Source organism: Salvia splendens, chromosome 20 (genome assembly GCF_004379255.2).
Source record: "Salvia splendens isolate huo1 chromosome 20, SspV2, whole genome shotgun sequence".
In the NCBI taxonomy this organism is placed as follows: domain Eukaryota; kingdom Viridiplantae; phylum Streptophyta; class Magnoliopsida; order Lamiales; family Lamiaceae; genus Salvia; species Salvia splendens.
Window position 1 is genome coordinate 19896972 of NC_056051.1, and position 14450 is coordinate 19911421.

Below are 14450 nucleotides of genomic sequence, written 5' to 3' on the forward strand. Positions count from 1 at the left end.
GTCTTTAGGAAAACTGGCCATCGTGGGTAGATGTCATCGGCCAAGTAGTACCCCATATGGTATTGGCGTCTGTTGGCAATGAACTCGATGGCCGGGCCGTTGCCGTTACATTGGTCGGTGAAGAGGGTGGACGAGTTGAGGACGTTGATGTCGTTGTTCGACCCTGCTACGCCGAAGTAAGCATGCCAGATCTAGAGCCGATGGTCAGCGACGGCTTCGAGGATCATCGTCGGGTGGCTGCCCTTGTATCCACTTGTGAATTGGCCTTTCCACGCCGTCGGACAATTCTTCCATTCCCAGTGCATACAGTCGATGCTCCCGAGCATCCCGGGAAACCCGTGCGCCCTCTCATGCATCTGCATCAGACCCTGGCAATCAGTGGTTGTCGGCTTGCGCAAATATGTGTCGCCATAGGCCTCTACTATCCCCCGACAAAAGCTCTTCAGACACTCGCGGCCTGTAGTCTCCCCACAGTGGAGGTTCTCGTCAAAAAGGTCCGCCGTGGTGCCGTATGCCAACTGACGAATAGCAGTCGTGCACTTTTGCAATGGTGTAAGGCCGGGTTTCCCGATGTCGTCCTCCCGAAACGTGAAGTATTCATCACATGAAGACAATGTACGAACAATGCTGAGAAAAAGGTACCTCGACATTCTAAACCGGCGGCGGAAAACAGTCGGGCCCCATCGCGGTTGATCGGCAAAATAGTCTTCAACCAGACGTCTGTGAGCTTCCTGGTGGTCGCGTCGGACATACGACCTATGTCGAATAGGCCAATGGACTTGCTCAGCCGCCGTTGCCGCCGCCGCCTCCTTCTCGCGCTGCATTTGCGCATAGCATGCCGCCATGGCCTCTTCAACGGCTGCATCTAATGCTTCGTCAAGCGAACCACCGGATTCAGACGAACTACAACTATTGGTGTCGTCGCCGAGATTCATTTTGGTTGGATGTAGAGAGAGAATATGTAAAGAGATAGTCGATATGTTCGTATGCACAACTGAATGAGAAACGAGATTTAAATAGAAAATCAAAACCGCGTGCCATCGTCCGAGTCGATCGTCCGTGACCTCCACAATGGGGATCGTCCGCGGCCATCGTTCGCGACAGCCACAATGGGGCGGATGATGGCGCGGACGATGGCCATCGTCCGCGCTATCCTCTGCGACCGAAGTATAGGTAGCGACTATCGTCCGCGCCCTATGGCACGCACCCGCAATGGGTGCGGACGATGCGCGCCATCGGGCGTGCCATCGTCCGCCCATTGCGGATGCTCTTAGTCATCTTCTTTATGTCCGACTAGGAATACCTTATTGGTACGAGTTTGTTGTCACTTTGTAGGAATGACTCTACTCCCTCGAATGAGGACAAACGCCTTCTCCGAAATTTGTAGATCAAAAACCAGAATACGAAAGGACAACTGATTATCCTTGGTGCCCAGATGATGACCGCAGTAATGATGGCTGGAAAATGAACACGAATGAATTAAGAAAAAGCCAAAAAAAATTATGCAAATTATAATATTTAAATGGTGATTCAACTTACCAGGTACCACAAGGTACGTAGGGTCATCCACTATATAAGTGTCCCCTAGAATTACACCATATATATGGAAAAGGAAAAAATAGAATTAAAGCGTGTAAGGAGCGATAATAGATTTGGTCCTACTTAAAGAGAAATGAATTTATAGATTCTTACAGTTGTAGATGGTAATAAAGTAGAGTGGTGATACACCTCCAACTCCGATGATTATTTTGAGAAGGGGTTTTAGTCCTGCGGTCAAACAAACTACGGGGGGACAAAATTAACAATCTTATCTTATCTAGGGTTGGTTCGGTACGTTATACCGTACCGTGAGTGTCATACCGTATACCGTACTGAAAGTTACGGTATAACAAAATACTATACCGATACCGTACCGAATTTTTTTGGTATACTGAAATTCGATATATTCTTTTCTTTCGGTAAGGTAGTTTTTTATACCGTTACCATACCGTGTAGGAAATCTAATACCGTTACCGTACCAAAAACTACGGTATACTGAAAAATTGATATTTTCGATATTTTTTCATTACAGTAAATCTGGTATTCTAGTATTTCGGTATAATTCCCCACCCCTAATCTTATCCATTGTTAGACATTTATATATTAGAGCATCCACAACCGTGCTCTTGCCAGCGAGCACGGTTGTGGGCCCGGACCCACTTTTTATGTCTGCTCTCTGCCTAGAGCACAACACTCACAGCTGTGCTCTCTGGCAAGAGCACAACACCCACAGTTGTGCTCTTCCGCAAGGACGAGCACAATTCAATTTAAAATTCAATTAAAAAAATATTTCCATAATATTAAAATTCATTAAAAAAATCTAAATAATATTACAAACGACAAATAAAATAAAAACAACATAATTAAAATCCTAAAAATTAAAAATTACATAATTAAAATACTAAAAATTTAAAATTACATAATTAGACTCCTAAAAATTAAAAATTACATAATTAAAATCCTAAAATTTGAGATTGAGAGAGTTATTTGGTATAATGTCATTTTTTTGTGTTTGAAATGAGACTATTTATAGATGAAAGTATGAATTTTGGGGTAAAAATAATGAAAAAAATAAATTAAAAGTGTTGAAAAAATGGATATATTTTATTAGGAAGTGGGAAAATATTTTTTTATTAATTTTGAATTTTTCAGATTTTTTCGATTTTAAAAAAATTAATAAAAAAATGATAAATCAACGGGTCAATCAGAGCATGCCACGTCGACTCCTCGTGCTCTTTCCGTTGGCACGGACGTGCTCTTAGCTAAGAGCACGTCCGTGCCAGCGGCAAGAGCGCAGTAGCGGCGGAGCTCGTCCTTGCCAGCGGCACGGACAGACGGACGCCGTCCGTCCACCGTTGTGGATGCTGAGCTTACCTATAACTGCCAAACAACCCGCGAAAAATGCTGCATGTATACATAGACAAACTCAATATATAATTAATAAAACAAGAATAACAATGTTGAAATGATCAAAGTCATCTCACTAAACTATGTTGCATTGGGTAGATAAGTAGATGGACTTATATAAATTAGAATTTAAATTAAAGGTCAATTTTGATCCTAATCATATGACCAGAATATGAATTTGGTCTAAAATATTCACTTTAAAAAAAACAGGTCTATAACAAATGAAATTCTTGTCGAAGCGATCCTTTTTTAACGGTTCCATAAAAAACTAACGGTCATGACATTATGCAATTAGCGTTGATCGTTAGTTTTTACGGAACCGTAATAAAATGACTACTTCGGCGACATTTTCCTTTGTTATGGACATGTTTTTCAAAAAGTGAATATTTTGGACCAAGTTCATATTTTGGTCACATGTTTAGGACCAAAATTGATCTTTACTCTAGAATTTAACATAGTATCTACAACTTAAATTTAAAGAGCGTACCAATGAATACAATGTGATTAGCTGCTAGCATAGTCTGATCGTAGTAGCCTGCGAATCAAAAAAAAGGGAACATTTGAGAGATTAAGAGAGACGAAAAAAGAGAAATGAAATTGAAGATTCTTACTGTATTGTAGTATATTTTCCAAAAGCGAAGTAGGAGTAAATGATAGTGCTAGAACACCTGCAATTCCGATGATGATCATCACAAGAAGGCTTACCCCTGCAATTATGAAAACTGGAATTTCTTTGACAAGATTAGATCTCTTGTAATCTTATAACCACTATTAATGATTCTTGATTGAATAAAGAAAGAAAACAAAAAAAAGTACTCATGTAGGCACCTAGAATGGCAAGAGGAATAAGGACATTGCCTGCATGTAAATTATACTAGTAATCATTAATTATGAAGACAGGCAGTTATATGTAAAATATGTTGTTAGAATTCAAAGTACAAATCCTTACACTTAGGTCCTGAAAAGTGCTGTATGAGTTTCCCTGCATTTTACGGAATCAGAAAGCAAAGATGAGCAGTGATGAAATCATATATTTTCATTAACAAGAATAGCTTTCTTACCCGATGTTGTGGATTTTTCATTGCAATCATCACAGAAGTTGAGTTCAAAACCATACAAGAGAGATTGGTGGATTTGTGAAAGTGAAACATTCGTCAAATCCTCTAAACCCAACCACGATGTCAAGACTATTAGATCTATCTTACACATATGTGGTATCTCTGAGGGTATGATGAACATGAACCCAACATATACATATCTAAATCTGGCAATTGATAAATTACAGGCAGTAATATCTGTAAAGTGGAAGAATTTATCAACTAATAAAGTTAACTGACAGTAATTCATCAAAGGGATCAAGAATATAGTATGGAGAAGAAGAACGATCGGCTAATTTGTAGAATCTGGAGGGAAGTGATAGGGAAAGAGCAGATTGTATCATTGGTTATGGACGCATCAGCCAGCCTAATGGTGGAGGAATCATAGTTGATGTGCTTGACATAGTATTTGATAGAGTTTAGATAGACGAACGTAACGGGACATTGTGTTGGCATGTTAGTTCATATATGGAACTGCCGCAGTGGCTGGGCTGAAAGGGATGCTGATATTGCGAATATCGCCGCAGGCTGAAGGACTGCACTCCTTTGCATCAGCACAATGGAGGAGTGATAGAATCAAGAGATATGAAGTGGTGATGATGATCATGGCTGGATATATAATGTGATTCACTAATATGGCCAATCAATATTTGTTAGCTCACACTAACACAGTCTCTAATTATATAGCAAACCGTTTATTTTCCAAATTAGTGGTACATTATTTTCCATTGTGGCTGTCATTTTTAATGGGTGGAATTATTCATTGTGGACACACTAAGTCAACGATTGTAGTCTCTTTTTTTATAGTTGAAGTCAATTAGTCAATGCTGATAGTTGATTTCTGAGAAATGATCATATTACGGTTATTCAAGGTTATAATTATAAACTAATATATTAATGGTAGTTAGTGGACAAATTAAAATTACTTTATTAACCTTCTCTGTACTTTTGTTTTTAATAGTATTTAGAATTTCCTCTTCTTAGTTTTGAAATTTTGAATTGAAGTTATGCTTTAATAACATTAGGTATTACTCCCGTGCTATGCACGGACTAAACTAATTTTAAAATATTAATTTTAAATGTAAATTATAAACAATATCATTATATGACCCTTATATGGGTCTAAAATTGTAAATGTATTCAACAATAAATATATACAATATTACTACATTTGATCAAAATAGTTACTTTTATTAAAATAAAGTTGTGATGTACAAAATTATGAATTTAGTAAATAATTTATGTAAAAAAGTTGCGAAGAGTAATTTTATTATATAATGAGCATATTATATAGAACAAAAATATTATAGTAAGTTTAAAAATTATTTCAATGTACATATACATATTGTAATAAAGATTAGCAGATTCAAATTCAATGTACATACATTTGACTCATATTAAGATTAGAATATAGTTTATTTAAACAAATAACCTCATACATGCATTCAACATTATAATTAATAGAGGGAACATCATTTTTTGTCCACGAACTTTGCCAAAGTATCATTTTAGGTCCGTAAACTTTGAAAATATCATTTTAGGTCCGTGAACTTTGACTTAGTATCATTTGAGGTACTTTTTACTATTTCCAAGTTTTTTTGGACGAAAATACCCTCAATACCTTAAAGTGTATATATTTTTAATAAATTTATCATATACTCATATTTTATAAATATCTTTACAATATATTTTTGAACAATTTTCTAAATATAATTTGACTTTAAATATTATCACTTAATTTTGTGACATGCAAGTAAAATTGCTTCTTCAATTTTTTATATTAATTTTTTTTAAATTGAATAAAGAACTTTTCTTTAATAATAAAAAATTGAATAAAGATCTTTTTATAAATATCTTTACAATATATTTTTGACAAATTTTCTAAATATAATTTGACCTTCAATATTATCATTTAATTTTGTGACATTCAAGAAAAGATCTTATTCAATTTTTTATTATTAAAGAAAAGTTCTTTATTCAATTTTAAAAAAATTATTATAAAAAAATTGAAGAAGCAATTTTTTAAGTGATAATATTTAAGGTTAAATTATATTTAGAAATTTTGTCAAAAATATATTGTAAAGATATTTATAAAAAAATATGAGTATATGATAAATTTAATAAAAATATATAAACTTTAAGGTATTGAGGGTATTTTTGTCCAAAAAAACTTAGAAATAGTAAAAGGTACCTCAAATGATATTAACTCAAAGTTCACGGACCTAAAATGATATTTTCAAAGTTCACGGACCTAAAATGATACTTTGGCAAAGTTCGTAGACCAAAAATGATGTTCCCTCTAATTAATATGGTTAATGCTTTCTAAAATGACATTGAGTTTCAATCATAAGAGAAAATGGCACCACCAGCTCCGGCCGTGGCCGCAGTTCCTTGACCTCTCCGCCCTTAGGCCTCCCGTCTCCCTCTCCGAATCGACCTACCGCGTCACCCAAAACCTCCGTTATTTTCTCCGAAACTACGTCGTTCTGACCATAATCATCTTCCTCCTAGCCCTCCTCAGCCGCCCCCACTGCCTACTTTTCTTCTTCTGCCTCTCCGCCGCCTGGATATAATTCGTCCTCGCCGATCATAGATTTGCCATCGGATTTCCTCGATGATCGGAGTTGTCCTCGTGCTCGTGCACGGCGTTTTGAGGCTGCCGTGGCCGGGAGATTATTCGATTATTTCAATAAAAGTAAAAAATCAATACCCAAAATTTTAATTCATGACCAAAATATGTATTAACTTTAAAACTTGGTAAAACAAATATTTATTCCTACACTCTCCGTCCTTTAAAAATAGAAACTAATTCTATTTTGATTGCCCCTTAAAATTAAAATTTTCTAATTAAATTTTTTTTCCCTAATAAAGTGAGAATCATTTTTTATTATTATTATTTTTTTCTATCTGTCTAGTATCATTGGATAGTTGGACTTATGCAAACTAGAATTTAAAATAGGTACAACATAAATTTAGAGAGCATACCAATGAACATATAGAAACCTAGAGAGTATGTCAGATCGTATATTTTCCCAAAGGAAAGTAGGAGTATATTATAGTAGTAATAGACCTGCAATTCCGATGATGATTGTCACAGGATGGCTTAGGGCATCATTAACCCCGTCCCCATTTCCGGTCCCAAGTCCCCTCCAAGTCATCATTCCTCTACAGTTGCGGCCCAGGCCCCAACTGCTGTAACCCTGCAGGTTGCGGCCCGGGCCGCAACTAATAAATGACACTATTCACAACTCCAACCTATTTAACTCGTAAAATAAAAAACGCTGGAAATTTATAACACGGAAAATTTAATTTCATCGAATACTGAAATACAAAAAAACATAACGTCAATTCTGGAAAACATTGGTGCGAGTCCAAATTTCTTCGATTAGATCGGCTTGGAGGCGAGTGTGTTGTTCCTCTTGGCGCATCGCAGCTGAACGGGCCATGACATTGCGGATGTCGTGAGGAAGGCCCTGCACGGGCGGCTCGGTGACAACGTAGTTGCTCCCGGTGCTGGCGAGCGGATCGTCGCTCCACAAAGTGACGTTATCTTGCTCGTCCTCAACGATCATGTTATGCATTATGATACATGCATACATTGTGTCGGCGATGTTTGACCGCTGCCAACCACGGGCCGCTCCCTTCACGATAGCCCACCGCGCTTGGAGGACTCCGAATGCACGCTCGACATCTTTCCGAGCCACCTCTTGCCTTTGGGCAAACATTGCCCTCCGATCGGTTGTCGGAGCTGTGATTGTCTTCACGAACACGGGCCATCGAGGGTAGATCCCGTCTGCCAGATAGTACCTCATACTATACCGACGGTGGTTGGCCGTGAACTCTACGTTCGGTGCTCGCCCAGCACACAAGTCGTTGAACAATGGAGACTCGTTCAACACATTGAGGTCGTTGTTGGACCCCGCGACACCAAAGTAGGCATGCCAGATCCACAATCTGCAATCGGCAACGGCCTCCAACACAATCGTGGGATGTGTGCCCTTGTGCCCGCTAGTGTATTGTCCTCTCCAAGCCGTTGGACAATTCTTCCACTGCCAGTGCATACAGTCGATGCTTCCAAGCATCCCCGGGGAGCCGTGGGCCCGCTTGTGCATGTCGACCAACTTCCTAACGTCGTCGGTCGTTGGCTTTCGCAAGTACGTATCCTTGAATGCTTCGACGACTGCCCGACAGAATCTAGCGAGGGACTCCCGGCCAGTAGGCTCACTTACATGGAGATACTCATCGAACATATCTGATGTAGTTCCGTAAGCGAGTTGACGAATGGCAGACGTGCATTTCTGCAACGTCGATATACTTTCCCGGCCCACAGCATCGGTAGTTTGGCAGAAATACGGGTCACGAGCTACAAATGCGTTGACAATGCGTAGGAACAACGGCCTCCGCATCCGGAACCGGCGACGGAACATCTGATCACTCCATCGCGGATCTCTAGAGAAATAATCCGTGAAAAGCCTCAAGGCAGCTTGTTCACGGTCTCGGTGAATATACATCCGGGTACGTGGTACCCGGGTTTGTTGTTCGTTCCAAGCTTGAATAACAGCTTGGTAGCGTTCAACTTCGTTGTTGATTTCTTCTTGGATTGCCGGTAGCGCCTCTGCTAACGACCGGGACATTTGATCTTCGAATATTCTTTGACGTGGATGCATTTTTTCGAATTCTAGGAAGAGATTTGAAGTTGAATATGAAGTTGAATGTGTATGAAAATGGAGTAGTATTTATAGAAAAAATTGTCGAATTTAAAAAAAAAAAAAATTGGTTGCGGCCCTGCCCGAGGAGCGTGTAACGCTGGGCCGGGACTCTACAGTTGCGGCCCGTCACCGTGCAACGCCGTCCCAGGCCGGGACGCGGGACGCGCGACAGGCCGGGAACGCGGCCCCGGGACGGGCCTGGGCCATGACTCTCCTCCGTGCAACGCTCGGGACGGGCCGGGACTCGCGAGATGCGGCCCGGCCCCTTGCGTTACAGATGCTCTTACCCCTGCTATTATGAAAACTGAAATTTCTTTCACAAAATTAGATCTCTTATAATCTTATTCTTCATCCGTCCTTAAAATAATATCTCATTTTACTATTTCACATATTTATTAGTACTACTACATGTTTGGCAATAACAAATTTGAACATTGAATTATAAGTGGTACACCCTCCGTCCGCCATGAGTTTCATTTCTTGGCGCCACGGATTTTAAGAAATGTTAAGAAAAGTTAATGGAAAAAAAATTAATGGAATGGAGGTACCACTTGTATATATTAATTTTAAATTAAATGTGAGTGGGGTGAGTTAGTGGAAGGTGAGACCTTATTACCATTTATGATAAAAGTAAACGGGACTCCTATTCGCGGACGGACTAAAATAGAAAAACGGGACTACTATTCGCGGACGGACGGAATATAAAGTAATTGTTCCAAGGAATCTGTTGGGATGCAGGCATTACATTTTTATTATTGTGACAGGAACCATTGCTGTTGCTAGTTGGCAGTTGCTACATTCAATAACAGTAAATGTCTGTCCATTTTTTATCGACTCTCAGTGTACTAAAAAGAAATGAAATTAGTTTATTAATCAATCATTACACTAATACTTTTACTCCTTATATTCCATAAAAATAAAATCTATATTAAAAAAAAATCCATGATGTTGATTTTCTTCGAACATTATAATTTTTTTGCTACACATGGGGAAAGAAATAAATTATACTAGTACTATATTTTTATGTAATCAATGAAGCGTTTCTAATCTTAATTGTCTTATTCTTGTATGTACATAGCATTTAATTTGTTTTGTTGATATTCTTGGTTTAGACTTTAGATACTTCACAATCTTAATATATTGGTAGTATTTTTCACTTAGGAAGAAGACATTGTGTTGACCAAATTGGAAGTCTGATACACCAATCAAATTATGTTGTACAATAAAAAAGAAAAAAAAGTGTATATAGAAAATAAGAGTGTCTAAATAATTAAATGGCAAAAGACAAGCGACTGCAAGTTCTATGCGTCTAAATATATGTGCTTCGTGCAGTTTAATTCTATGTTTTTCTATTGTTAAATGAGCGTAAATTTAAGGTTGTATTACATAGGATTCGAATTCGAATCAAAGATTAACTACTTTATTATTAGACCAATACATATTCATTAATTAATTCTATGTGTTGTTAGTACAATTTAGACTAAGAATGTATTATTAGAAAATTTGTTAGTGTATTTTTATTAATAGGACCCTTTTTGAACGGTGAAATTAGAAAAGTGAAAGAATGGATGATGCCCAACGTCTATTCTTATTTCTTATGTTCCATAAAGCTTTTTATGTAATGAAATTAAAATGAGCCAAAGTATATGAATATCGATTTTGATTACTTAATGATCAAATTGAACTCGAAACTAATCTGTCTAATACTGGTATTTAAACTTTACCAACATAAATTAGTCCACATAAGTGTACGTGCAAATACATAATTAAATTAACAATTCATCGATTTCTTGAAATAACAAATTATTTACTTTTGCCGGCCACAACATAACTATTAACTAGATCAATTGTCAAGTTTTATCAAACCGATCATGGTGAAAATCAGAGGTGAAATGTGAAGAGATGGATGAAGAAATGATAGAACTCCATGGAAGGAGATGAAGAACATATTTACAGAGGAAAACTACCGGTTTCTGTTGCATGGGAAGAAGAAGAAGAGATGGAGAGAATCGAAAAACTTTATTGACTACATTGTGAATTGTTGTTTTCATACTACACCAAGCTATGCCTTATATAGGCTTACATCTAACTAACTAACTAACTCCTCTAACTAACTAACTAGCTAACTCTAATAGCCCCCTTCAAGATGGAAGCAAGACAATTGCTACCATCTTGACAACAAAACAACAAACAAAACATGATAAAATGATATTTCATAAATGGTAAAATGATATTCTGAAACAGATTCAATGACAAACTGAACTTGAACTTGATCTTCATGCATGGACTTGAACTTCACTCTACAGCATTAGCAACTTCACTCTACTGCATTGGCTACTTCACTCTTCTGAAACTTCATTCTATTGGACTTGAACTTCACTCTACAACATTGGCAACTTCACTCTATTGCAACTTCACTTTACTGGACGTGAACTTCACTCTACTTGACTTGAACAACACCACATCCTAATCTCCACAGAACCGAATCAAACCTCAGAAATATCCGATACAATCGGAGAAGAAAAAAATAGATCAGCTGAAATCAAAAGCCGAAGAGAGAAAGATTGAACCGATTCAAAATGAGAAGAAATATATCGTGAACACGGAGATTCACTTGAGAAGAGAGAAAAAACGAAATAGATCTTGAACACGGAGATTCACTTCCGAAACAAATCGTGAACACAGAGATTCACTTGAGAAAAACTGAAAGAAAGCCGAATTCAATCGACAATGGAGAAAAAACAACCGAATTCAATCAGTGATTTGAGAAGGTAAGAACCGAATTCAATCGGTGAGAAAAACAAAAAAAACGGTGAGACGAAATTGCGGATCCAAAAAAATTTGAAGAACTCCGTCGAAGTCGGATGCGGCGGAGATGAAGCACGCAGCGGAAGATTTTTGCTATGATACCATGTCAAGTTTATCAAACCGATCATGGTGAAAATCAGAGGTGAAATGTGAAGAGATGGATGAAGAAATGATAGAACTCCATGGAAGGAGATGAAGAACATATTTACATATTTACAGAGGAAAACTACCGGTTTCTGTTGCATGGGAAGAAGAAGAGATGGAGAGAAACGAAAAACTTTATTGACTACATTGTGAATTGTTGTTTTCAAACTACACCATGCTATGCCTTATATAGGCTTACATCTAACTAACTAACTAACTAACTCTAATAGCCCTCCTCAAGATGGAAGCAAGACAATTGCTACCATATTGACAACAAAACAACAAACAAAACATGATAAAATGATATTTCGTAAATGGTAAAATGATATTCTGAAACAGATTCAATGACAAACTGAACTTGAATTTGATCTTCATGCATGGACTTGAACTTCACTCTACAGCATTAGCAACTTCACTCTACTGCATTGGCAACTTCACTCTACAGCATTGGCAACTTCACTCTATTGCAACTTCACTTTACTGGACGTGAACTTCACTCTACTTGACTTGAACAACACCATATCCTAATCTCCACAGAACCGAATCAAACTTCGGAAATATCCGATACAATCGGATAAAAAAAAATAGATCGGCTGAAATCAAACGCCGAAGAGAGAATGATTGAACCGATTCAAAATGAGAAGAAATATATCGTGAACACGGAGATTCACTTGAGAAGAGAGAAAAAAACGAAATAGATCGTGAACACGGAGATTCACTTCCGAAACAAATCGTGAACACAGAGATTCACTTGAGAAAAACTGAAAGAAAGCCGAATTCAATCGGCGATGGAGAAAAAACAACCGAATTCAATCAGTGATTTGAGAAGATAAGAACCGAATTCAATCGGTGAGAAAAACAAAAAAAACGGTGAGAAGAAATTGCGGATCCAAAAAAAAAATTTGAAGAACTCCGTCGAAGTCGGATGCGGCGGAGATGAAGCATGCAGCGGGAGATTTTTGCTATGATACCATGTCAAGTTTTATCAAATCAGAGGTGAAATGTGAAGAGATGGATGAAGAAATGATAGAACTCCATGGAAGGAGATGAAGAACATATTTACATATTTACAGAGGAAAACTACCGGTTTCTGTTGCATGGGAAGAAGAAGAGATAGAGAGAATCGAAAAACTTTATTGACTACATTGTGAATTGTTGTTTTCAAACTACACCAAGTTATGCCTTATATAGACTTACATCTAACTAACTAACTAACTAACTAACTAACTCTAATAGCTCCCCTCAAGATGGAAGCAAGACAATTGCTACCATATTGACAACAAAACAACAAACAAAACATGATAAAATGATATTTCGTAAATGGTAAAATAATATTCTGAAACAGATTCAATGACAAACTGAACTTGAACTTGATCTTCATGGATGGACTTGAACTTCACTCTACAGCATTAGCAACTTCACTCTACTGCATTGGCAACTTCACTCTTCTACAACTTTATTCTATTGGACTTGAACTTCACTCTACAGCATTGGCAACTTCACTCTATTGCAACTTCACTTTACTGGACGTGAACTTCACTCTACTTGACTTGAACAACACCACATCCTAATCTCCACAGAACCGAATCAAACTTCGGAAATATCCGATACAATCGGAGGAAAAAAAATAGATCGGCTGAAATCAAACGCCGAAGAGAGAATGATTGAACCGATTCAAAATGAGAAGAAATATATCGTGACACGGAGATTCACTTGAGAAGAGAGAAAAAAATGAAATAGATCGTGAACACGGAGATTCACTTCCGAAACAAATCGTGAACACAGAGATTCACTTGAGAAAAACTGAAAGAAAGCCGAATTCAATCGGCGATGGAGAAAAAACAACCGAATTCAATCAGTGATTTGAGAAGATAAGAACCGAATTCAATCGGTGAGAAAAACAAAAAAAATGGTGAGAAGAAATTGCGGATCCAAAAAAATTTGAAGAACTCCGTCAAAGTCGGATGCGGCGGAGATGAAGCACGCAGCGGGAGATTTTTGCTATGATACCATATCAAGTTTTATCAAACCGATCATAGTGAAAATCAGAGGTGAAATGTGAAGAGATGGATGAAGAAATGATAGAACTCCATGGAAGGAGATGAAGAACATATTTACATATTTACAGAGGAAAACTACCGGTTTCTGTTGCATGGGAAGAAGAAGAGATGGAGAGAATCGAAAAACTTTATTGACTACATTGTGAATTGTTGTTTGCAAACTACACCAAGCTATGCCTTATATAGGCTTACATCTAACTAACTAACTAACTCTAATATCAATTATTGCCCACACATTAGAGCATCCACAATACGGACGGATGTCACGGCGGACATCCCGACGGACATCCCAAAACACCTCGTGCCACGTCATATGGACATCCCACAGCACTGCCACATCATAAGGACATCCCACTCCACAATAGCGGACATCCCCAAGGACATCCTGACGGACATCCCAATAATCAAAATTCACAAATTCACAAATATGCAATTTTACGGAATTAAAATTTCAACATGAATATGGAGAAAATACAACCATTTTATTTATAAAAAACATACATAATTAAATAAAAAAATTATATAATTAAATACGTTATTCAACGTGCTCCCATTCGCGCCCACTAGTGCAATAATAATAATTATTATTATTATTATTATTATTATTATACTATTATTATTATCATAATAATATTGTACTAAGAGTCCATAAGTTTAAACAAGAAATTAGTAACCCTTTTCTACAT

General features: G+C 37.5%; 1 protein-coding gene and 1 long non-coding RNA gene across 2 annotated transcripts; both read right to left on the bottom strand.

Annotated features, from left to right (window-relative positions):
- Positions 1–1166: 1166 nt before the first annotated feature.
- Positions 1167–2220, bottom strand: LOC121782050. Its single transcript, XR_006046237.1, has 3 exons — positions 1693–2220; positions 1540–1584; positions 1167–1457 (listed from the first exon to the last, which is right to left on the bottom strand). It is a non-coding gene; the product is annotated as an uncharacterized LOC121782050 (long non-coding RNA).
- LOC121781631 lies at positions 2220–4673 on the bottom strand. The gene is made up of 7 exons (XM_042179354.1): positions 4008–4673; positions 3896–3928; positions 3775–3804; positions 3558–3668; positions 3434–3481; positions 2803–2943; positions 2220–2239 (listed from the first exon to the last, which is right to left on the bottom strand). Exons 1-7 carry the CDS (start codon positions 4291–4293, stop codon positions 2220–2222), a joined length of 669 nt encoding a protein of 222 aa, XP_042035288.1. The 5' UTR covers positions 4294–4673.
- Positions 4674–14450: the final 9777 nt, after the last annotated feature.

Bases quoted from the DNA above. Each gene is read 5' to 3' on its own strand.
- LOC121781631 (XM_042179354.1), bottom strand. From the start codon at position 4,293: ATGAATTACTGTCAGTTAACTTTATTAGTTGATAAATTCTTCCACTTT. The intron at 3,669-3,774 runs GTGCCTACATGA...AAGAAATTCCAG, and splicing joins TATTCCTCTTGCCATTCTAG to TTTTCATAATTGCAGGGGTA. The intron at 2,944-3,433 runs GTACGCTCTTTA...GTATACATGCAG, and splicing joins TAATCACATTGTATTCATTG to CATTTTTCGCGGGTTGTTTG.